This window comes from Schistocerca americana, chromosome 6 (assembly GCF_021461395.2).
Source record: "Schistocerca americana isolate TAMUIC-IGC-003095 chromosome 6, iqSchAmer2.1, whole genome shotgun sequence".
In the NCBI taxonomy this organism is placed as follows: domain Eukaryota; kingdom Metazoa; phylum Arthropoda; class Insecta; order Orthoptera; family Acrididae; genus Schistocerca; species Schistocerca americana.
The window spans coordinates 586,174,015-586,200,733 of record NC_060124.1 but is presented as its reverse complement, the minus strand read 5'-3'; the positions used below and the strand labels follow the sequence as shown (position 1 = coordinate 586,200,733).

General features: G+C 43.7%; 1 protein-coding gene across 1 annotated transcript in view; it reads left to right on the top strand.

Moving 5' to 3' along the window:
* LOC124620301 overlaps window positions 1-24,835 on the top strand; it is a 170,557-nt gene extending 145,722 nt beyond the window's left edge. Inside the window, exons 7-9 of the mRNA XM_047146973.1 lie at window positions 12,278-12,398; window positions 12,483-12,564; window positions 24,691-24,835. Of these exons, the coding sequence (XP_047002929.1) occupies window positions 12,278-12,398; window positions 12,483-12,564; window positions 24,691-24,835 (348 nt within the window). The remainder of the gene's footprint in view (window positions 1-12,277; window positions 12,399-12,482; window positions 12,565-24,690) is intronic.
* Window positions 24,836-26,719: the final 1,884 nt, after the last annotated feature.

The following is a 26,719-nucleotide window of genomic DNA, read 5'->3' as shown; positions in this document are numbered from 1 at the left end:
ACAGGGTTCCCCACTGTATAATCCAGGACAGGCAACAATCTGTGGCAGATCTGACGACAGAGTACAATGCTGGGGCAGGCACAAGTGTTTCGGAGCACACCGTTCAAAGGCCATTGTCTAACATCGAGCTCCACATCAAGCAATCCCTACGTGTTCCTGTGTTGACCTAACGACATCGTCAGTTATGATTGCAGTGGGCATGAATCGCATTTCTCGTTACACCAGGTACGTGGTTGAGTCCTCATACGCCATCATCCAGGCGGATGGTTGCATGAAACATGCATCGCGCAACAGATGCATCACGACAGCAGTGATCTACGAGGACATTATTGGGGACCACCTGCATCTCTTCATTCTTTAAGTCTCGCCATATGGCGATAACATCTTCCAGCACTGTCCGTATTGCAAAGTCAGAATCGTGCTATAGTGGTCTGAGAGGCATTAATTCACATTGATATCTTGGCCAGAAAATGTGCCTGATTTGTACCCACTGGAACACATATCGAGCCCCAGCTGCGCGCCCTTAAACCACCATCCGGTAATTTGAGGAAACTGCTTGACCTGTGCGTAGACATATCGTACCACATGCTTCTGGAATCTTGTCAAGGACTTTTAGAATCAATGCCAAGCAGAATCTCTCGTGCACCGTGTTTCATAAGTGGGATAGCACGCCATTAAACAGGTGGTCCTAATGTTTTGGCTCATCGATGTACTTACTTGCAGGGAGTGTTGTAACTTGGGGTAGTTTTCAGCCTTGGGGCGGCTCTGCAACTGAAATTTAATATTTTGTTACTGCGATTTTAAATTATGGCATTCACTTTTTATGTTGTGCAGTTTTTTGTGAGATTACAAATATTCTTCCAGAAAGATTTAAAAACATGTTCCAAGGTACACATAATCATGTAGATAGAAAGAAATACTCGACAGAAATGTAACACTTTCCATTCAGAAATCCCGCCAATAATGTGTTCAGCTGTCTATCTGTTAACGTTATTGCTCTTCTACACACCAACAAGCAGAAGCTGAAATTAACTTAAGTGCAAGTATTATCGAAATAAATACATTTTGACCGTCAAAGTATACCTCTACCGACCACACATTGTATAACAAGTCCTAAAAATGTATAGTCTTACTTGAAATAAAATTTTCTAAGTAATTAATACATACATATTATAAATTAAAATCGAGTGACGTTTCTTTCCTGTCTACATGAAACCCAATCTCACGAACTACTCTACAGAGTTTAAAACTGTTTTCACTAATAGAAAGACCAACACCGTTCAAGAAGCCAGGCAACAAGTGAAATCACTACAAGAAATAGCAGAGAAAGTAGGACTTAGAATATCATTTGAAAAAACGGAGATTATGCTAACTGATCCACCACTTGCAAAGAAAATTACAACAGGAGGACAGGAAATCAAAATTGTTGATAAATTTAAATATTTAGGCGAAATAATAATATACAATCTAAATGAAAAGCCATCATGGCAGAATAGAATAAAAAAACTGAACTACGCAAATTACATTACCAAAACTACATACAACAAAAAAGGCCTATCTATAGATGCAAAATTAAAACACTATAAAACAGTTACACAACAAGAAATAACGTATGCAGCTGAAACTTTCTTCAAAACAACTAATACAGCAGAAATTGACGGAATGCTAAAAATAGAAAGAATAATAATTAAGACATGTATAAATAAACTGTATAAAATAAATGGACATTGGAGAATAGCATCAAATGAAACATTATATAAGAAAATAGACCCAGTCATGGGCACGATCAGGAAGAAACGCATCTCATTCATTCTTTGGACATCTGATGAGAACTCCAGAAAACAGAATAAGTAAAAAAATAATACAAAAATTGTGGAATAGCAAGAGCAACATTAAATGGATCACAGAAATTATGGAAGATATAAAAGAACTCCAAATTACAGTAGATGACCTAAAAAACAAGACAGAGAATACCAGAATACTGCAAGACCCGCAAACCAGACTACAAATGAAAATCAATAAGAGGAGTACAGGAAGAATTGTCTCAGACGAAGAAAGAAAGAAAATATCTGAAAGAATGAAGAAATATTGGGCAGACAGAAGACCAAAACACATTTCATATAAGAATAGACTCTAATAATTATATTACCTAAATATCATTTCAAGTTATTGTTGAGCCAAATTGTATCCTTGTGTAACAACTTGTTTACAACTTAGTATTTTTGACTAGAGTTGTCCAATGAAGCCCATAAAATAAGTAATAATAATAAAAAAGAGACCAATTTCCGATGCTGGTGTGCATAGGCTTTTGTTGTTGGTGGTGGTGGTGTTGGTGATGGTGGTAGTGGTGTTATTGTGGTCATCATTCAGATGACTTCTTTGATGCAGCTTTCCAAGCTACTCTATCCTGTGCAAGAATCTTCATCTGCAAATAACTACTGCAACCTACATCCTTCTGAATCTGCTTAATGTAGTCATCTTTTGGCCTCCCTCTACGATTTTTACCCCACACAGTTCCCTCCAATACTACATTGCTAATCACTTGATGTCTCCGAACATGTGCTACCAACCGATTCCTCCTTCTAATCAGGTTGTGCCACAGACTTCTCGTCTCCCCAACTCTATTCAGTACCTCCTCATTAGTTACGTGATCTACCCATCTGATCTTCAGCATTCTTCTGCAGCATCACATTTCAAAAGCTTCTATTCTCTTCTTGTCTAAACTGTTTATCGCCCATGTTTCATTCCATACATGCCTACACTCCACACAAATACTTTGAGAAAAGACATCCAAACACTTACATCTATGCTTGATGTTAGCAAATCTCTCTTCTTCAGAAATTTTTTCTTGCCATTGCCAGTCTACATTTTATATCCTCTCTACCTCGATCATCATCATTTATCTTGCTTCCCAAATAGCAAACCTCATCTACTACTTTTAGTGTCTCGTTTCCTAATCTAATTCCCCCAGCATCACCTCATTTAATTCGACTATATTCCATTATCTTGTTTTGCTTTTATTGATCTTCATTTTACATCCTACTTTCAAAACACTGTCCATTCATCTGCTTTTTCAAGCCTTTTGCTGTCTCTGACAAAATTACAATGTAATCTACAAACATCATAGTTTTTATTTCTTCTCCATGAACTTTAATTCCTGCTCCAAATTTTTCTTTGGTTTCCATTGCTGCTTGTTCAATGTGCAGACTGAATAACAAAGGGGATGGGCTGCAACCCTGTCCCGGTTCCTTCTCAAGCACTACTTCCCTTTCATGCTCCTCACTCTTATAGCTGCCGTCTGGTTTCTGTACAAGCTGTAAATAGCTTTTCACTACCTTTCCTTTACGCCTGCTACCTTCAGAATTTCAGAGAGATTTTCCCAGTCGACTTCCTCATTCAGTACTGCAGGCGGAATGTCATCTACTCTAGGGGCCTTGTTTCCAATTAGGTCTTTCAGTGCTGTGTCAGATTCGTTTCGCAGTGTCATATTTCCCATCTCATGTTCATCTGCGTCGTCTTCCAATTCTATAATACTGCCTTCGCGTTCATATCTCTTGTATAAACCCTCTATATTCTCCTTACACCTTTCAGTTTTGGCTTCTTTGCTGAGGACTGGTTTTCCATTTGAGCTCTTGATATTGATACAGATGCTTCTGTTCTCCCTAAAGGCGCGTTTAACTTTCCTGTTGGCGGTATCTATCTTTCTCCAAGGGAAATGTGTTTCTACATCCTTACATTTGTCCTCTTGCCATTCCTGCTTAGCCATTTTGCACTTCGTGTCAGTCTCATTTTTTAGATGTTTGTATTCCTTTTCGCCTGCTTCATTTGCTGCATTTTTTTTTTTTTTCCTTTCATGAATGACAATTAATATCTGCTGTATTATCCAAGAAGTTCGATTAGGCCTTGTCTTTTTATCCGTTTGATCCTCTTCTGCCTTCGCTGTTTCATCTCTCAGAGCTACCCATCCGTCTTCTAACGTATATCTTCCCATTTTTGTGGTCAGTCGTTGCCTAATTCTCCTCTGAAACTCTCAATAACCCTCCGTTTCTTCAACTTATTCAGGTCCCACCTCCTTGCCTTCCTAACTTTTTTGCAGTTTTTTCAGTTATGAACTGTAGCTTAACCTGCAGTTCATAACCACTAAATTGTCGTCATAGTCTACATCTGCCCCTGGAAATGTCTTACAATTTAAAATCTGGTTCCGAAATCTCTGTCTCGCCATTATACAATCAATATGAAATCTGCCGGTGTCTCCATCTCTCTTCCACGCACACAACCTTCTTTTATGATTCTTAAACCAAGCGTTAGCGATGATTAAATTCTACCAGGCGGCTTACTCTATCATTCCTATCCTTCTTTTCCTTTTGCTTCTATCGAATTCAAGTCCTCCATCACAATTAAATTTTTGACTCCCTAAGCAATCTGAATAATTTCTATTATCTCATTAAACAATTCTCCAATCTCTTCATCATGTGCAGAGTTAACTTGTACTACTGTGGTAGGTGTGGACTTCGTGTCTGTCTAGGCTACGACAATGCGTTCACTGTGCTGTATTACTGCATATTATAAAGAAGGCACCTAGCTTAGTGTCAGATACAAACTGTTCTCCGACGGTTCAGAGCGCCATCAGACGTCGTTTAACTGCATTCGCCGGCTCTGGAACGACAAGAGTTCGGCTAACTAGGAGGACCTACTAACCAGGTGTGCTACATGTACGTGCTACCTACATTGAAAAACTGATAGAGTAATTTTCAAATGGAAAACTTAAGAATGATTGTCTCTAAGCGGAGAAAGATCTTTAGAAGCTCAGGCTACCCCAGTTCGCACGGAGCAGTCGACTGCCGTATAAGCAACACACATTGCATACGAACACCACACAGTGCAGACGTCCGGCTGCCTGGGCGACAAGATCATTCGCTGGAATAGCAAGAATGTTCTTCAAACTAATCGAAAACAATTGTGGCCTGGTAAGATAGGGCATTGCCATACATCCGTAGTTGTTTGGGAACATGAAGTCCATGAATGATTGGAAATGGACTCCAAGGAGCTGAACATAACCACTCCATTCCACACCATTATGGAGCCATTACCAGGTTGCACAGTGCCTTGTTGACAACCTGGGCCCATGGCATCTCGGGGACTGCGACTCACTCGAACCCTATCACCGGCTCATACCAACTGAAATCTGGGCTCAAATGTTCACGGTTTTCGAATCGTGTTGCGTCCAATCGATATGGTAACGAGCGGAGGAGAGACACTGCAGGCGAAGTCGTGCTGTTAGCAAAGGCACCCGTGTCGATCATCCGACTCCATAGCCCAATTTCGCTGCACTCTCCTAACGGATACGTTCGTCGTTCTTTCTACATTGATTTCAGTGGTTATTTCACGCAGTGTTGCTTGTCTGTTAGCACTGGCAATTCGACTTAATGACCAATAGCAGTATCGTTTGCGTAAAGTCCGTCGGGCACAGCGTTGCCCGTGATGAGAGGTAAGGCCTGAAATTTGGTGTTCTCGGCGCGCGCTTCACACTGTGGATCTCAGAATATTGAATCCCGTAACAGTTTCCGAAATGGAATGTCCCATGCGTCTACCTGCAACTACCGTTCCGCGTTCAAAGTCCCTTGATTCCGGTCGTGTAGCCTTAATCACGTCGGACATCTTTCCACACGAGTCACGTGACTAAACATGGCAGCTCCACCAACGCACGCTCTTTTATATCCGCTGTACGCGATGCTAACGCCACCTGTATACGTGCATATTGCCATCTCACGACTTAATATCACCTCACTGTGGCGTAAGGGACACTGATCCACAAACGATCGAGTCGGGTGTTGTAAGCGCAAATCGTTCTGACATCTCTGACGGTGGACCTAGTTCAAGCTCTTTTTCTTCCACTTGGATCGAAACAAGAAAAAACTGTGAAGTAAACATGGGCTCTAAAGTGCATACTTTAGGAGCAATCAGCACTTGTTCATTTTTGCTGCTGTGAAACACATGCATTCTAGTGAAAAAGTGTTCATAGCTCGAAAGGTATGCATTTCAGAACCCATGTTTACTTGACGTTTTATCACTGATTTTATCCATACTACCTCCTCCAAAAATATGGAAACCAAAGAGCTTGCATCAGTAGAGGTCCAATGTATGCAGTATGAAAAGGATTTTCCTTTGTCACTTCCACTCAGTAGTTTCTGGATCAGGGTCCCTTACCTCATATGTTCAAAAAGTTTTGCTCAGTCGTCTCTAATTTTTTTATTATATTGAGCCTACTCACTGTAGCCTCCATCATCTGTGACGCATCTGGTCCAACGATCTTTCTATGATGTAAATACACTTCGGTAAAACTCTGGCTATTGACTTTTACACCATCGCTTGACACAGGAAATAAGGTCTTTCTCACTATCAAGTGTTTTATCACGCAGGTGGGCCTTTAGACGACCAAACAGGTAAAAATGACACGGAGCCAAGTCCAGACCGTAGGGAGAATGAGGAACAATATTCCAACCCATTTTCCTGATTTTCTCCTGCGTCATAAGGGCTGTACGGGTTCGGCATTGTCATGGTGTAGTCTGATAAGCTGAGCTTTAGCTGTCGTCTGTGGATCTTGGTGGCAAGTAGCAGCTTGTCCAATGACAAACAGTAACGATCCCGGTTAATTGTGGAGCCAGGATCCAAAAAGTCAATGAAAATGACACCACACTGAGCCCAGAAGAAGGAGGCCATCACCTTTCGGCCTGCCGTTCGTGAAAGCCTTGGTTACTTCTTCTGAGGGCAACCCGGATGACGCCACTCCATGGGTTGGGTTTTGCTCTGAGGTTCGGACAAAAACAACCATGTTTCATCCTGGGTAATGACGCCGTCAAAACACTGTTTCCACTCTTCAGTAAAGGTCTTCATGAGCCCCCCGCACACATTCTTCCTCATCGTTTTCATTTCTCTTGTCAATAATCTAGGCACCCAACGCGCACAGATTTTTCTGTGCCCAGTGACTGTATCAGTGATACCACACTACCCAATGACAAACGAGTCATTTCAGCAAGTTGTCGTGTCGTCACACATGTCATTTTGGATGATTTGATCGATGGTTTCCTTATTCACATCGCTCACTACCGTCGATGGTCTACCGCATCCTGCATTGTCCACCCTCCCCTTCTTTTAACCTCTGCAACCATCGCTGGATACTGTTGCGATCCACTGTGTAGAATCATCGCCGGTCTACTTCACGGTCCATTATGGCTCACCTGCAAATAATTTAAAATGCTTTTATACACCAACTTATAGCTAAACTTTCAAGTACGTTCACAAAAAATTTCATTCTCCTCCGGCAAAAAATAAAAAAAAATAGAGACGACTGTGCAAAACTTTTTGAACGCTCTTTGTATATGTGCTTAGAAAGTGTATTTTTTGTGCAAACAAACACTTTTTCAATTGACTTTAAAAAACTAAAAGTAGTGTTCATTAGAATATCAGTTGTGTTTGTTGCAGGATTCTAGTGTGAGTCGTTTACGAGGTGTCTTATTTTGAAAAGTTACCAAACCGACGCTTATACAATACTTGTGATAGCACACACTGAAGAACAGCACAAATGCATACACTAGTTATTTGGATTCTGACTAGTAACGAGACAATTGTCCATCACAGGTTTTGTTCAAAATGATCACCGGCAACGGAAATACAAGGTTTCAGTCTGGTACGGAACGACTGCTGCACACATACTAGCATATCAGCAGACATATCCGAGCAGGCAGCAATAATACGTGTAGTTGTTATATCCTTGCAGGCAGTGTCTCTCAGCTTTCCCCACAGAAAAATGTCTACTGGCGTCAAATCCAGGAATGGGCTGGCCAGGATACAGATCCTCTGTGTCTAATCCAAAGGTTTGGTAACAATTCCTGAAGACATGTTGTAGTACTTCATGCACTATAGGCTAGACAGCCATCGTGTTGGTACCACAGAAACGTCTTCTAGCATTCATGGAAGATAGTACATTAGGAGGCTGCAATACTTTTGTGCACTCAGTGTTCCGGCTATGAAATGCTGGCCTTTGAGTTGATGGTTCACTATCCCACACCACACATTTACACTCCATGGACGCTGACGTTCCACCTGATGAAGCCAATGAGAGCTGAGAGCTGTCAACAGATCAACAATGCATGTTTCGGTGATTTACCTACCGATGAGAGATAAATGTGGCTTCATCACTCAATAAGATACATGACACATCCGGAGTATCCTGCCTTAATTCCCATGTACAGAAGTTAACACGATTATCGCAATCGTTTCCATGCAGCTCTTGATGGAGAGAGTTCTGATACAGTTGTAACCTGTGTCGATGGAGAATGCCTAGGACACTTGCCTAACTCATGCCTCTTCCTTATGCGATTGTGAGGGAGCTAAATTGTGGATCAACTGCTGCAGCAGAAAGGACATTAATTTTGCCCTCTTCTGTCGTCACTTGCTTTCTTCTGTTACATTCTCTGGGTGTTACATTACCACTTTCAGGTAACTTGTTGAAGAGGTTGGTAAATAACTGTCGAGATGGTTGACGTCTGTTGGGATATCTTTCCACATGCAGTACACAAGAACGAGCTGCATTCTTCCTACACGCTCCATGCACCACGAGCATGACGGCTTTTTCTGCGTTGGTGAATTCCATCGTCTACTCACGACCTACTGCTTGGACTGCCATTCACTGACTGACTAGCGTGTAGAAATACACTCAACGGACACACAAGCACACTCTAAATAAACATTACAACTTCGTACCTAGCAACAACGCAGGCTGAATGGGCCAAACAGGTGTCAGTGTGTAACTTTTCAAAATACCATATCTCGTAAACGACGGGCACTAGAAATCTGCAACAAACACCATTGACTTTCTAATTTATCCTAGTTTTAGTTTGTTAACGTCAATAAGCATTGTTCCATTTAAAAAAGAGTATGTGCGCAAAAAAATTCAGCTTATAAATACTATTATATTATGTGCAAATCATATATCAGTAACACTTTCCATTTCCGCAATATATATATATATATATATATATATATATATATATATATATATATATATATATATATATTGCAGCGCTTCTGCTATTGATGGTAACATTTCTGGAACTCATCTTCTGTAATATCCTCCAAGACCCTCGTCACAGCTTTTTGGACATCTTGTGTTGTTTGAAAGGAGCGATATCTGGCGAATAAGGTGGCTGTGGTAGTACTGAAATTTGTTTTCAGGTTAAAAATTGCTGTACTGACAGAGCAGTATGGGATGGCGCATTATCGTGATACAGAATCCAATTATCAGCAATGTTGACACGGACACGAAGAACTCTTTTGCGAAGTCTTTCTAGAATTTCTTTCTAGTAATATTGGTTAACTGTTTGTCCAGGAGGCACCCACTCTTTATAAACAATTCCCTTGGAATCAAAGAAGCACACAAGCATGCATATCACTTTTGACTTCGACATGCGAGTTTTTTTTGGTCTGGGTGATCTCTTTGAGCACCATTGCGAACTTTGGTGTTTTGTCTCTGAATCGTACAGAAAAAACCAACTTTCATCACCAGTGATAACACGGCTCAACAATTCTGGATTGATTTCCGCATGCTCTAACAGATCGGCTGCCACATCTTTCTATGTTTCTCACTGTTGTGGTGTGAGGTTTTTGGGGACCATTTTTGCAGAAATCTTTCTCATACCAAGATCTTCAGTTATTATTAGACGAACCATTTCTCGATTGATGTTCAGTTCTTCTGCAATCATTTTCACGGATAATCTTCGATCATATCGTATGAGTTCACTCACCCTGGCCAAATTGACATCCATCCTTGAGGTTGATGGTCGTCCACTGTGGTATTCATCTGCAGTATTCGTTCTGCCTCAACTAAACATTTTATGCCAACAAAAAACTTGAGCTCTTGACGTAACCTCCTCTCCAAAAGCCTTCTGAAGTTTACCGTAAGTTGTCGTCGCGTTTTCACCCAATTTAACGCAAAAAGAAATGCCGTACCGTTGCGCTATATTATTCGGTTCCATTTCCATGATGAGAGACACAAACTTGTGTTAACTTAGTACAGCACAACTCATGACTGAGCAGTTGCATCGATGTGCTGCTTGGGCTTGAAGCAGCTTATAGACCAAAGGCAAAGATACTGTGCCTACGCAAGATTGCAGGGTTGCCATATCTTGCAAATAAAATCAGTCTCATTAGTTTATTGGCGCACATCGTATATATATATATATATATATATATATATATATATATATATATATACTGTCCCTGTTAATACATTCTGATAAAACAAATATCGCACACACTAATATGGGACCGCCCTGTCGAATGGGTACGAAAAATTCCGCTTTTAAAATCATCTTTTTAGGAACAGTAAAGAAATTGACACTGGCGTCCCATGAAACACATGATGAGAACAGTTTGTTTCGGCTGATTCCAACTACACTATATTTGAAATTTCCATTTCTGCTGTGTGTAGTTGGAATCAGCCAACTACAGTTCTCGAATGGGAACTGGGGTGGTAGTGGAAGATGTAAATCCTACGGAACTCATCTGGCGCCATCACCACGTACTGAAATCGCAACCCTTTATTTACGCGAATTACATGACCTGTGCAGAGACACATCAAATGCCACATACGTACCAACAAACTGTCGGATCGCTGGTACGCAGGATCAGTGATGTACACTACTGGCCATTAGAATTGCTACACCAAGAAGAAATGCAGATGGTAAACGGGTATTCGTTGCACAAATATATTATACTAGAACTGACATATGATTACATTTTCACGCAATTTGGGTGCATAGATCCTTAGAAATCAGTACCCAGAACAACCACCTCTGGCCGTAATAACGGCCTTGATACGCCTGGGCATTGAGTCAAACAGAGCTTGGATGGCGTGTACAGGTACAGCTGTGCATGCAGCTTGAGCACGATACCACAGTTCATCAAGAGTAGTGACTGGAGTATTGTGAAGAGCCAGTTGCTCGGCCACCATTCACCAGACGTTTACAGTTGTTGAGAGATCTGGAGAATGTGCTGGCCATGGCAGAAGTCGAACATTTTCTGTATCCAGAAAGGCCCGTACAGGACCTGCAACATGCGGTCGTGCATTATCCTGCTGAAATGTAGCGTTTCGCAGGGATCGAATGAAGGGTAGAGCCGCGGGCCGTCACACATCTGAAATGTAACGACCACTGTTCAAAGTGCCTTCAATGCGAACAAGAGGTGACCGAGACGTGTAACCAGTGGCATCCCATACCATCACGCCGGGTGATACGCCAGTATGGCGATGACGAATACACGCTTCCAATGTACGTTCACCGCGATGTCGCCAAACACGGATCCGACCATCATGATGCTGTAAACAGAACCTGGGTTCATCCGAAAAAATGACGTTTTGCCATTCGCGCACCCAGGTTCGTCGTTGAGTACACCATCGCAGGCGCTCCTGTCTGTGATGCAGCGTCAAGGGTAACCGCAGCCACGGTCTCCGAGCTGATAGTCCATGCTGCTGCAAACGTCGTCGAACTGTTCGTGCAGAAGGTTGGTTTCTTGCAAACGTCCCCATCTGTTGACTCAGGGATCGAGGCGTGGCTGCACGATCCGTTACAGCCATGCGGATAAGATACCTGTCATCTCGACTGCTAGTGATACGAGGCCGTTGGGATCCAGCACGGCGTTCCGTATTACCCTCCTGAACCCACCGATCCCATATTCTGCTAACAGTCATTGGATCTCGACGAACGCGAGCAGCAATGTCGCGATACGATAAACCGCAATCGCGATAGGCTATAATCCGACCTTTATCAAAGTCGGAAACGTGATGGTACGCATTTCTTCTCCTTACACGAGGCATCACAACAACGTGTCACCAGGCAACGCCGGTCAACTGCTGTTTGTGTATGAGAAATCGGTTGGAAACGTTCCCCATGTCAGTACGCTGTAGGTGTCGCCACCGGCGCCAACCTTGTGTGAATGCTCTGAAAAGCTAATCATTTGCATATGACAGCATCTTCTTCCTGTCTGCTAAATTTCGCGTCTGTAGCACGTCATCTTCGTGGTGTAGCAGTTTTAATAGCCAGTAGTTTATTTCGTTCCAAAGATGGACAAACAAGCTATTAAGTTGATGGTTACAATGTTTTGAATGATCAGCTTGTGTGTGTGTGTGTGTGTGTGTGTGTGTGTGTGTGTGTGTGAGGCAGAGTTACGAGCAGAAGGGTAGTTGTATAAAAAGATAGGAACATGAGTGGGGTGCTTGCAGCTGCTGTACAGGGAGGAGGGAGTGTGTTTTTCAGTGGCCGCGTCCGCCGCTGTTGCAGACCCGCACCTGTGCAGCCACGTGCGCTCCGTCTGCCTGCTGGCCGAGACGCTGCAGGCGGAGGGCGCGCGCCGTGCCGCTCCCTGCGGCCGCCGCTGCGTCGCCCCCGCCTCCTCCGCCGCCTCCGCCTCCGGCGCCGCCCCCGCAGGGAGAGCAGCCCACAGGCCGGGCAGCTTCCTCGCGGCCACCAGGCCCGGCGGTCTGCTGTTCGGACACCTCGCGCCCCCCAGGTGTGTACGGAGCCGCTGCCACACATTTCACCACTCCTGTCCCACACCGGTCTCCCGCAGCAAAACCGTTCTCAAGTGAGAATGGCGTGTCTAGAACTGAGAAAGCAGCCAGACTGAGCTGTACGTGTTTGGTACACCTCACCCGCACTGCTTGAAACTAACAGAAATTCCGATTTTCGAGATAGAGCAATAAGGCATTAAAGCAACCGATTTCATTTGCAAATATCACATGTTCTGTTTCAAGCTACGACATTGTGTGCTACTAATGAAGTACAACTTAACTGATCATACGTAAATATTTTACTCGACATAAAAACTGGAGAATTTACAGTATCTCCCACGTAGCTGCAACATATTATACATCACTTCCATACATAGAACACGTAATATTTTAAAATCGATCACTAGATTCAAACACTGACCAGCAAACATCATGTGTTCCTAGGTACGCTATCCTCCCGGTACAACACTCTCCCTTACATTAACAACTACATAGTTCTGCACATCCAAGAAGAAAAAGTATCATAAAAGGCAAAAAGTATTATTACAATTCAAACTACTTATACGAGGGTGAGTCAAATATGAAAACCTTAAATTTGTAATAACAAATCGAAATTTCGCGCCGTTATCCTGTAAGTTGGTAAGCGTGCTCCAATCAGCGTGCAGAATGGCCTAAAAGTGGCAGCATGGTGCAGATGCACACATACCGTCGCAATATCAGTATAAAGATGGCCGCCCCACTTGCGACTTGCACCACGGAAGAACAGCGTTCTCTTTGAAACCTATTGAAATTCATCGACGAATCAAGGTTCCGTACGGTAATGCATGTTTGTCACAGCATCAAGTCTATGAATGGAGTAGGAAGTTCGCAAATGGTATGACTTCAGTGGAAGATGCTCCTCGTCCAGGTCAGGCACAACGAGTTGTGACTCCACAGAACATTGCAGCAGTTGAAGCCATAGTGAAGGAAAACCGCCGAGTGACACAGAAGGTCACTGCAGCATTTTTACAGATTAGTCATGGGTCAGCACACCACATTGTGCATGATGTGCTCCAGTTTCACAAAGTGTCTGCAAGATGGGTGCCACGGCAGTTGACTCGTGAATTGAGAGAACGACGTGTTGATGCTTGTGAAGAACTTCTTCGGAGCTTTGAACGAGAAGGTGATGACTTCCTTGCAAGAATCGTTACTGGGTTCACTTCCACCAACCGGAAACGAAGAGAGCAAGCAAGGAATAGCGCCATTCCTCATCACCAAAACCAAAGAAGTTTCGAACAGGACCATCAGCAGGGAAGGTTATGCTGACTCTCTTTTGGAACGAAAAAGGCGTCATTTTGGAGCATTACATGCCTAGAGGGACCACTGTCACCAGTGCATCATACGCAGACCTCCTAAAAAATAATCATCTGCGGCCTGCAATCAAATCAAAGCGACGTGGATTGCTGTCAGCAGGTGTCCTTTTGCAACATGACAATGCAAGGCCCCACACTGCCCGTACAACAGTTGCAGCAATCAAAGACCTGCATTTTGAGTGTCTTCCTCATCCACCATACCAGACATTGTCCCAAGTGATTTCCATATGTTTGGAGCACTCAGAGACGCAATGGGAGGAAAGAAATTCCGTTCTGATGAAAAGGTACGCCGCGCGGTGCATGAGTGGTTCTGCGGACTACCAAAAGAATTTTTTTCTAAATGTATTTATGCACTTTGTAAGCGCTGGACGACTTGCATTGAGCGTTGGGGAGATTAAGTTTAAAAGTGATACAGCTTTGTACCACTTCTGCACAATAAATAATATTTAAAAAATATTTAAGGTTTTCATTTGACTCACCCTCATACATGACAATAGTCCAACTGTCGCCTAGGGGTAGCCACTTTGACCAGAGATCAGAACGTCCTTGATCCTGGGTTCACATCCAGACACTGCTTACATTTTGAATAAAAATCACCGGCAATGGCGGCCAAATACTGCCGGCATAAAAAGTGACCCCTCTGGTCCATTAGTGGCCTTGTCAAAGTTTACGCAGTTTCAGGGCACTCTCTTGCCCCTGAGGCGTGAAACTGCCGCAAAAGGCGGAAAAATCAGCCATGATCAACGGCACGAGGATACAGGAGGTAGTGGAAACCACTGCATTAAGACACATGATGTACATATGTCGACAGGAAATGGGGTCTGTAATTGAAAAAGTGTCATGATGATCTAGATATTGGCAAAAGATTCCGGATTAGTCCTCCATTTGGATCTCTGGGAAGGGACTGCGAGGGGCGAGGTGACCATGGGGAAAAGTTGGAAAACTGGAAAATTGTGGTGAGTTCCTATGGGACCAAACTGCTGAAGTAATCGGTCCCAAGGCTTACACTCTACTTAATCTAACGTCAACTAACTTACGCTAAGGACAACACACACACACACACACACACACACACACACACAGACACGCTCATGCCCCAGGAAGGACTCGAACCCCCGACGGGCGGGAGCCGCGCGGACATTCACAAGGCGCCTCAGACCGCGCGGCTGCCCCACACGGCGGAAAAAGTTGGAATAACCAATGGTGGGATAATAGTCTACGAGTCTGAACGTAGTACACAAGTTAGAGAATGTGAAAAGGGAAATACCGACGCTGAATCTAGATATAGTGTGGGTCAGTGAAGTTAAATGGAAAGAAGACAAGAACTTCTAGTGAAGTGAGTACAGTATAACGTCAATACCAGCAGGATGCGTTGTGAATACAAAGGTAGGTCAGAGAGTGGATAACAGTGATAGACTTGCCTCATCAGAATTTATAGCCAATCCGCACCAATCATGATACTTAAAGTATACATGCCAAGCAGAAGATGAAGAGAGAGAAGAAGTAGACGAGGATATTTAACGGGTAATTCAGTGTGCAGAGGGAGATGAAAATCTAATTAGTCAAGGGCAGTTCGAACTTGGTTGTAGGGGGAGGAATAGAAAGAAGTATTACGGAAGAAAATATGCTTGGCTGTATGAGCAAGAGGTGAGAAACACTGAGTTCTACAATGATTTCAGACTGTAATAGCGAATACTCTGTTCAAGGATCAGAAGAGGAAGAAGTATAATTGGAAAAGACGTGGAGACTTGGGAAGATTCCATCTGGATTATAGCATAGTCAGAGAATCCGAAATCAGATGTTGTATCGTAAGGCGTACCCAGGAGCAGATATGGAGTCAGATCGCAGATTAGCAATGATGAAGGGTATACAGAAATTTAAGAGAATCAACCGGCAGAATTATTGCTGAAGGAAATGGGATGCTGAAGTACTAAGGAATGATCAGACGTGTTTGAACGTCGCTATGGATGTGCATACTCCCATAAGGAATATTATCGCGTGAATTTCAGTTGAAGAGGACTGCACATCTATATGAAGGGCAATCAGAGGTGTTGGGCGGACAAACTTAGGAACAGCGCTTGCACATCAGAAGACACCTTGGGTAACCAGGGAAATACTTCAGTTGACTGGCGAAAGAAAAAAAAAAACCACAAAAAATGTTCCAGAACAATCAGGATTACAACGCAAATCGTTGCGAATTAAATATATAGAAAGAGCAGGGCAGCCAAGCCGAAATGGCTGAGGAAGGGATATGAAGAAATCGATAAAGGAATGATCATCGGGAGCACTGACTCAGCATATAGGGCAACCAAAACAAAAGCAATGAAATTAAAAGCAAGCATTGCAACATTATGAATGCAGTTCCATTGTTAAACGCAAAGAGAGCGCGGAGAAGTCGAAAGAGTACATTGAAGGCCTCTATGATGGGGAGGACTTGGCCGATAACGTGATAGAGGAACAAACTGGAGTCAATATGGAAGACACAGGGGTCCAGTATTAGACTCAGCATTTAAAAGAGTTGAGATAAAATAAAACAGGAGGGACAGACAACATTTCATCATAACAAAAATGGCTCTGAGCACTATGGAACTTAACATCTGAGGACATCAGTCCCCTGGACTTACGACTACTTAAACTTAACTAACCTGAGAACATCCATGCCCGAGGCAGGATTCGAACCTGCGACCGTAGCAGCAGGGCGTTCCGAACTGAAGAGCCTAGAACCGCTCGCCCAAACCCGCGGCTCATCATAGTATTTCAAAGCATTTGGGGAAGTAGCAACCTAACGGTTGTTCAAGTTGATGTGTACGGATAAAAATCGCAACACGAAAAGGAGTTGTACGACATAAAGTTGGGAGGCGTGTTTCTACGTGTGAAAAATGAATATTTAAAATTTTCGCCAGTCGCGTAATAGTGGGGACAATAGCGCCACTAAAAGGATAGAAATCAGGTTTGCTTTAAATACACGCTATAACGGTCGTAATTGTTACTTACCTTTTAGATTAGACATGGTGAGTTGATGTTAGTCAAGAATGCCTTTAACGTGACAAGGATGCCATTATCAACATCACACTGAGTTTGAACGAGGTCGTGTAATAGGGCTACGATAAACTGGTTGTTTCTTACGCGATAATGCAGAAAGTCTTGGCAGAAATGTAGCCACTGCACCCCGCGAATATTGGCAGCTGAGGTCACGAGAATGAACGACGGAAATATGAGCAGGCTCCGAACGGCCACGTGGCACTACAAAGAGGGAAGACGACAGCGTTCGGCGTATGGCTCCGGTGCATCGTACTGCATCTGTAGCAGCAGTCTGTTACCAACCGGTTATTTCAGCGACAGCTCCAACACAGCGTGCATCCACAGAGCCCAAACCACTGCCATTTGTGACTTCAATTGTGTCACGTCTGAGCTCATTGGGCCGGCCATTGTGGCCGAGTGGTGCTAGGTGCTTCAGTCTGGAAACGCGCGACCGCTACGGTCGCAGGTTCGAATCCTGCCTCGGGCATGGATGTGTGTGATGTCCTTAGGTTAGTTAGGTTTCAGTAGTTCTAAGTTCTAGGGGACTGATGACCTCAGATGTTAACTCCCATAGTGCTCAGAGCCATTTGAACCATTTTTTGAGCTCATTGGTGGGCAAGGGAGTGGCCTTTTGCGTTTTCTGACGAAACTGGGTTCTCCCTCGGTGCCAGTCATGGCCGTGTGTTGTTTAGAAGGAGGCCGTTTGAGTCCCTGCAACCAACCTGTCTGCCGACTAGACATCGCGCTTACAAAAAATGGCTCTGAGCCCTATGGGACTTAAATTCTGAGGTCATCAGTCCCCTAGAACTTAGAACTACTTAAACCTAACTAACTTAACAACATCACGCACATCCATGCCCGAGGCAGGATTCGAACCTGCGACCGTAGCGGTCACGCGGTTCCACACTGTAGCGCCTAGAACCGCTCTGCCACTCCGGCCGGCCATCGCGCTTACATTAACGTGCGATTTGCAGTGTTAATCATTTAAATTTGTTACCTAGACAAGAGTATTCCAGAAATTTCATTACTGTACATTAATTATTTTTTGGTGTTGCGTTCCTATTCCGTCAGTGTATGAGACTAGCAACATACCACAGACGTTCAGATAAATATCGTCCACACAATTCCGAAGACAGCAACGGCAGATAAGTACGAGAACTATCGCATCCAAGCTGCTGACAGGAATAACAGAAGAATGCAAATGAAAATTGAGGATAATTAAATGACGACCAGTTTGGCTTTAGCAAAGGTAAAGTCACCAGAGAGGCAGTTCGGACGTTGGAAGCAAGACTGAAGAAAAATCGACAAATTCATAGGATTTGCGTTCAACAATGTAAAATGGTGAAAAATATCCGAATCTCTGAGAAAAATACGAGTAAGTTGTAGGGAAAACTGGTAATATACAATATGTACGAGAACCAAGAGAGAATAATAAGAGTGTAAAACCAAGAACGAAGTGCTTGGACTAAAAAGGGTGTAAAACAGGGACGCAGTCTTTCACCCGCTGGTTTCAATCTGCACGGTGAAGAAGCAATGACGGAAATAAAAGGAATGTTCAAGAGCTGGATTGAAATTCAAGATGAAAGGGTATCAATGATAAATTCCCTGATGACGTTGCTATCGTCAGTGAAAGTGAAGAAGAATTACAGGATGTGGTGAATGGAAAGGAACGTCTAATGAGTACATAATACGGATTGAGAATAAGCTGGTAGACGACAAAAGTAATCGGAAGTAGCGAAAATGAGAATAGCCAAGCATAAGATCAAAATTGCTGATCACGAAATTGACGAAGATCTACCTTGAAAGCAAAATATCCCATGATGGAAGAAGTAAGGAGGTTTGGAAAAGCAGACTAACACCGGCGAAAAGGGCATTCCTGGCCAACAGAAGTCTGCTAGTATCAAACATATGCCTTAATTTGAGTAAGTGATTTTTGAGAATGTACGTTCGGAGCAAACCATTGTATGGTACTGAATCATGGACAGTGGGCAAACCGGAACAGAGGAGATTCGAATACATGCGGGGGACGATTAATGGAAAACCTAAAGCAGGGTATTTAATACTTCCTGGAGATTTCAGTGAGAGGTGCGAGGACAGGTAAATCTATCATTCAAGACTTAGTAGGGCCACATGGAGAACGTACTAAAAATACAATAGAAATTAGTTAAGAGGTTTTTCTACCTTTATCAACTTTAGAATAAGAAATAGTATTCTCCACATACAACCATCCATAAATTTACATGGTATGCTACGAGGTAACAGATCTATAATAGACTATCTTATTGTAAATGCGAAAGCCATCCCAGTGGTAGAAGACACTAGAGTCTACAGAGTACTGATCATTTTCTGGTAATATCAAAACTAAGAACCCACTTTATAACAGTAAAAGCACAATCAAAAACCTAAACGAGAAGAAGTCTATAGAATACATATGCTACAATATCCAAGTATTAGATGTTCAAACAGTAAAAGTTTAGACGAAGTACTAAAGCACGTGCAAGAAAAACAGAACATTAATGAAGAGTGGAAAGAAATAGTAAGAACAATGGACATAGCTGCTAGTGAAGCTTTAGGGAAACGGATGAAATGTAAGGACAAAAGAAGAATTCCAGTCTGTAACCAATAACTAGCACACATCATAAAATGGAAGAAACAGTCCTACCTGAAATATCTACAATCGAAGAAACAAGAAGTCTACATCGAGTATAAGCGACGCATAGCAGTTGTCAAAAGAGAGACGAAAAAAATAAAATAGCAAAGCTGGGAATACTTTCTGAGTGAAGTGGAGCATGATGTACATGGGAAACAAACTAAAACTTATGTGTTTCTGAAACAATAAAGGTGGAAGAGATGTAATTCAAATTAACCCCATTTCAGAAAATGAGTGGTTGGATTGTTTCCATAGTCTATGGAGAGATGATGAGGAAAATGGAAAAAATTCAGCTAGTGACAAGGATCAAGGCAAGAACTAAACGCTGTGTTAAAAAATCTAAAAACAGAAAATCTTCAGGAGAAGACAACCGCAATGTGAAATTATTTAAATATACTTCGGAATTGTTACTTATAAAACTACTGAATTTTATAAATTCTTGTTGGAAATACATCAACATATCAGAATGCTGGGAAATAGCGGTTGATATCCCATTATTTAAAAAAGGTGATCGCAGAAAATGTGATAGTTATAAAGGTATTAATCTTCTGATTTCTTGACACAAGATATACGGTAAACTAGTAACAAACTAGAAACAAGTTTAGGATTTATTCCCGCTGCCCAAATTGCTTTGGAGCCATCATAAGTGCCAACAGTGGAGAATACAGAACAAGTGAAAAAACTTTGATTAAATTAGAAAATTCTTCATGGTATGTGACCGCATTGTCAGTGTGTAAATTTCTCCGAAGTTTCGGCCACTGTTGCAAACGGCCTTTCTCTGAGTACTGTTGCTAACAGAAACATAAGAGGAAGGTCACTTGCACAGTGGCCAATACGTCGGAGAATTTTACACATTGACAGTGCGGTCACATACCCAAAAGCAATTTTTTACTGTGCAACGGCCGTGGAAGCCTGTGCTTAGAGATTAGAAACTGTTTGTCGTAAAGTGGGAAAATAAATGTCTAAGAAAATGGTGTGAACGTTAGAAAAAAATGAAGGCTATCATACATTGTGTTCTCTGATAGTAATTTAGATTTAAATTCAAATGCTGTTGATTCTAAATTTCATCGGGTAGAAATTAGGTTTTTTTGTAGTAAAAGGATTTGTTGGGAGTCGATAGAAAATCGTAGGTTAACTATGTGATAATGTCAATAAAAAACGTAAACAACATCTAATTCCATAGATTCGCTTGATTATTATGCGTATTTTATTCTTAAATAATTGATTATCATAAACTGATTTGGTAATTTGTTTTACAAGACAAATTTTACCTCATTTTAATAGCTCATACTCTTCAGCCGGCCAGTGTTGCCGAGCGGTTCTAGGCTCTTCAATCTGGAACCGCGCGACCGCTACGGTCGCAGGTTCGAATCGTGCCTCGGGCATGGATGTGTGTGTTGTCCTTAGGTTAGTTAGGTTTAAGTAGTTCTAAGTTCTAGGGGACTGATGACCTCAGAAGTAAAGTCCCATAATGCTCAGAGCCATTTGAACCATTTTTTTCATATTCTTTATGTTATTCTGCATACTTTTGTCAATTTTTGGTCATAGCAGCATACGCTGAGACAGCGATATGCACTTGCACAGATGGCGCTAATATCAGTTACAACGGGTGTGAAAGGGCAGTGCATTGGCAAATGGTTCAGACGGCTCTGAGCGCTATGGGACTTAACATCTGAGGTATTCAGTCCCCTAGAACTAAGAACTACTTAAAGCTAACTAATCTAAGGACATCACACACACCCATGGCCGATGCAGGATTCGAACCTGCGACCTAGCGGTCGCGCGGTTCCAGACTGAAGAGCCTAGAACCGCTCGGCCATAACGGCAGGATCGGGGCTGTCGTTTGTACTCAGGTGATTCATGTGGAAAGGTTTCCGACGTGGTTATGGCTGCGCGACGGGAATTAACAAACTTTGAACACGAAGTGGCAGCTGGAATTGCGCCTGCATGGGACATTCCATTTCGGAAATCGTCAGGGAATTCAGTATTACGAGATCCACAGTGTCAATAGTGTGCCGAGAATACCAAATTCCAGGCATTACCTCTCACCGCGGACAACGCACTGGCCGACGGCCTTCACCTAACGACCAAGAGCAGTGGCTTTTGCGTAGAGCTGTCAGTGCTAACAGACAAGCAACGCTGCGTGAAGTAAGTGCAGAAATCAATGTGGGACGGACGGACGACGGAATCCGTTAGGACAGTGCAGCGAAATTTGGTGTTAATAGGCTATGGCAGCAGATGATCGACGCGAGTTTCTTTGCCAACAGCGCGACTTCGCCTGCAGCGGCTGTCCTAGGCTCCTGACCATACCGGTTGGATCCAACGCGACTGGAAAACCGTTGCCGGTTCAGTGAGTCCCGCTTTTAGTTAGTAAGAGTTGATAGTGAATTTCGAGTGTGGTGCAGACCCCACGAGGCCATGGGCCCTAGTAGCCAACAAGACAATGTGCAAGCTGATGACCAAAAATTTTGTAATAATCTCCGAAAATAGAAGAAATTTATTCTACTGTGCAAGCTGGTGGTGGTTCAGTACTGCTGTGGGCTACGTTTACGTGGACTGACTGACCGTCGACTGCAAATCGTTATGTTCGGCTGCATGGAGATCGTTTGGACCCATTCGTGGGCTTCATGCTCGCAAACAACGATCGAATTTTTTTGGATGAATATGCGCTATGTCACTCGGCCATAAATGTTGGCGATTGGTTTGAAGAACATTCTGGACATTTCGAGGGAATGATTTTGCTACCCAAATCGCCCGACATGAATTGAATCGAGTGGTCAGTTCGTGCGCAAAATCCTGCACCGGCAAAACTTTCGCGATTATGTACGGCTAAAGAGACAGCACGGCCGAGTACTTCTGCAGGGGACTTCCAGCGACTTGTTGAGTTCACGCCGCGTCTAGTTGCTGCACTGTGCCGCGCAAAAGGACGTCCGACACGACGTCATGACGTGTCGCAGGAGTTTCGTCACCTCAGTGATTTTTGGGGAATATTACGGTGATATTTAGCTATTACGCTACCTAACAAACAATGGAAACTCCAGACAGGAGTATCAACAACTTGGGAAAAAAATATATTGCTATTTGCCGTAAAGAAGTCACGTTAAGTTGCAGACAGGCACAATTAAAAGGCACACAAAGCTTCTGGCCCCAGCTTTCATGAGCAAAAGAGCAACACATACCACTTATTCACACGAGCAAGCACACCTCACGCACACAAGACCACTAACTCCGGCAGCTCCACCTGTTTTCTTTACAGTAAGTAGCAATCTGACTTCTCATACATTTTTATTATACTATGTAAGTTGTCACTTGGCTAATTTTAATTCGTCCTGCCTTAATATGAACAATATAATGAAAACGATAGTTGCTACTCACATATGGCGGAGATGCTGAGTCGCAGAAAGGCACAACAGAAAGTCTGTCATACAATGAGTTTTCAGCCAACAAGGTCTTTGTCAAAATTAGACAGCATGCACACACGCACACACTCGCGCAAACACAGGTCACACGCACACATTACCACAGTCTCTGGCAGCCAGACTTAAACAACACACACACACACACACACACACACACACACACACACACACATGACCACGGCATCTGGCAGCCACAGCCACACTTAGAGAACATACACACATGCATACAGTCACACAGACACACACACACACAAAATCACAATTCACACACACACACACACACACACACACACACACACACACACACACACACACACATGACCACATTCTCTAGCAGCCAGAGCCAGACTTAGACATCACACACACACACACACACACACACACACACACACACACACACTTGCGAATACATATACAGAAGGATCCTTTATTGTATGATTATATGATAGCGGAACAAACACTGGTAGCAGTTACTTCTGTAAAATATCTGGGAGTAAGCGTGCGGAACGATTCGAACTGGAATGATCGCATAAAATTAATTGTAGATAAGGCGGGTGCCAGGTTGAGATTCATTGGGAGAGTCCTTAGAAAATGTAGTCCATCAACAAAGAAGGTGGCTTACAAAACACTCGTTCGACCTATACTTGAGTATTGCTCATTAGTGTGGCATCCGTACCAGGGCGGGTTGACGGAGGAGATAGAGAAGATCCAAAGAAGAGCGGCGCGTTTTGTCACAGGGTTATTTGGTAACCGTGATAGCGTTACGGAGATGTTTAGCAAACTCAAGTGGCAGACTGTGCAAGAGAGGCGCTCTGCATCGCGGTGTAGCTTGCTGTCCAGGTTTCGAGAGGGTGCGTTTCTGGATGAGGTATCGAATATATTGCTTTCCCCTACTTATACCATCCGAGGAGATCACGAATGTAAAATTAGAGAGATTCGAGCGCGCACGGAGGCTTTCCGGCAGTCGTTCTTCCCGCGAACCATACGCGAGTGGAACAGGAAAGGGAGGTAATGACAGTGGCACGTTAAGTGCCCTCCGCCGCTCACCGTTGGGTGGCTTGCGGAGTATAAATGTAGATGTAGATGTAGACCACAGTTTATCGCAACCGGAGGCAGGCAACGTACACACGCACACTCACTGAAACGCAACTCACACTCGCACACACAAACACAAAAGCAGCTCACACACACATGACCACAGTCTCTGGCAGCCATAGCCACACAAATGCAACTCACACAACCTCTGGCAGCTGGAAGCAGACTTAATGTGGCTCCAGCTGCCAAAGACTGTAGTTGTGTGTGTGTATGTGTCAGGTGTGTTTGCGTAAGTGTGTGTGTGTGTGTTGTCTAATCATTTTGACAAAGGCGTTGTTGGCCGAAAGGTAATTGTGTGCCTGTCTTTTAGTTGTGCCTTTCTGCAACTTAGCATCTCTGCTGTGTGGTGAGTAGCAACTATCCTTTTCATTATGCTGTTACATTCCATCCTGTGTTTTCCATTGTGTTAATATTAGCTATTTTACCTACTCTGCTACTTGTGTCCTGCGTGGGCAGCGCCAGCGGCTCGTTCTGCGTGAGCACTCCGGAGGGCGAGGAGCCCTTCTGCCCGCGCTTCGAGGGCGACACGGGAGACCGCCGCTGCTGCTCGCGGCCGCAGGCGGTGCCGCCCGCCCCCGCCGCCCCCAGCGCGCCGCCCCCGGAGGCCGACCGCGACTCGCAGGAGGTGCACGGCACGGCCGCCCCCCTGCTGGCGTGGCAGCTGGCCACGGCGGAGCCCGCGCGCCTCCAGCCCGCCACCGTCTCGCAGGGATACGCGGCCGTCAAGGGCTGAGAGCGGGGGGCAGCCGGGTCGAGATCCAGCACCACCACCACGCCCTAGAAAAGTGTGACCCAGCATTGCTCACAAGACCTCATCGCCGCAAGACGTCGGCCTGTACACCCGAGTTGTGCACCTACCTAAACTTTACAACTATTTTTCATCAACGTACACACCTATTTCTGGGAACTTCTACACCCACATCCATGCTCTGGAAGCTACCAAACTTTGCATGGGGAAGTGTACCTAGTATTACGGCAAGTCACTCCCTCTCCTGTTCCACTCACAAATGGAGCGACGGAAAAACGACTATCTATTTGCTTCCCTGTCAGTCCTGATTTCTCTCGTCTTGTCTACATTTCGTAGTGTATATGTACTAAGATGGTATCTGTTCTTTCGGACATGTCCGAAAGAACAGATACCATCTTAGTATATATATAGTTAAGGCTCACCGGGCACTTGACCATCTTCTTCTTCCGTGCGAATACACAAACAGTGCCCCAACTATTGCGGGAATCGGCAACGCGCCGCGAGTAATGAGTATAATGGGCGGGGGCACTACAAATGTAGTGCGGGACAATAAGTTGAGAATGTGGGTTTCGCGGGAGGCGTGCCAGAGATAAGTCCCTGCAGTCGCCCTATCCTCTCTGTCCTCGGTGGCTCAGATGTATAGCCGGCACGGTAGCTCAGCGTGTTCGGTCAGAGCTGTAGGTGCTCTAAGTAATAATAAGAACTGAGTTAATCGATCAACAACGAACCTCAATGGACGTCTTACGACGTCCGCCTCGATCAGATGCAACGAACAAAAGCGAACAAAACGAGATTTAAAAAAAAAAAATGGATGGATAGAGCGTCTGCCATGTAAACAGGAGATCCCGGGTTCGAGTCCCGGTCGCGGCACGCATTTTCATCTGTCCCTGTTGAGATATGTCAACGCCTGTAAGCAGCTAAGGGTGTTCATTTCATTGCAATTTCGTAGTGTAACAGACAGAGTCGCTGCCTCTAGATCGCGGAGTCCCGCTTTCGATTCCGGCCGGTGCGGAGATTTTTTTCATTTGTGGACTGGGCGTCAGAGTTGTCATCAAACCGCTGTCGACTGTACACCTTCCCTACTACCAACTTCACTCGCTCGTTCCACTCAACGTCGCTTAGCAACGTCACACCTAGAAATTTAATGGACGTGACTTTGTTAAGCACTTCAGCTCTAATCCTATGTTGGAACATTACATGATAATTTTCACTCTAGCCTGCATTAACTTATATTTTCCCACATTCAGAGGCAGCCGCCACTCATCACACAATGTAGGTATTTATTTATTTGCGCGGTTAACTGGTTCTGCATTACCGCAGTCGTCAAGATCTACAAGTCAAAAGTGAAAAGTAATATATTTCAGAATTTATGAAACATGGAAATGAACATACTGCATACAAGTGGGCTAACAAGTTAGTTACTAACTTACGAGGAGAGGCGAAGAAAACGCCTGGTCAAAGCGACCTTATTTTGCAATATTCACGTGCACAGTAGCCAAGAAGTAACGAGGCATTCAAACAGTTGCTACTGTTTATTTCTTACCGTCTTTTTAGATACGGTTTGATCTGAGACACGGTAATTATATTTCTGCGTACCTTGCTATGAGCATTTTATGTCATTCTCCAACTTAACATATTTATTCGCTTTCGTTCTCTTTGCTGTCGTACTTTAAACTTCATTTTCGGTTGACTTCCTTCCGGCGAATGGAGTCAGTGTTATTGAGACCGTTTCTGTTGACTTTCCACAGTTCAGTAAATTGGGTTATAGTTCGTTTTTCGCTACTTAAAAGTAGTCTTTTATTCACTGACAAAGGGTGTTTATTTTTAAATTTTTCGCATCGGAGACGTGGTAGAATTTTAATTTCTAGC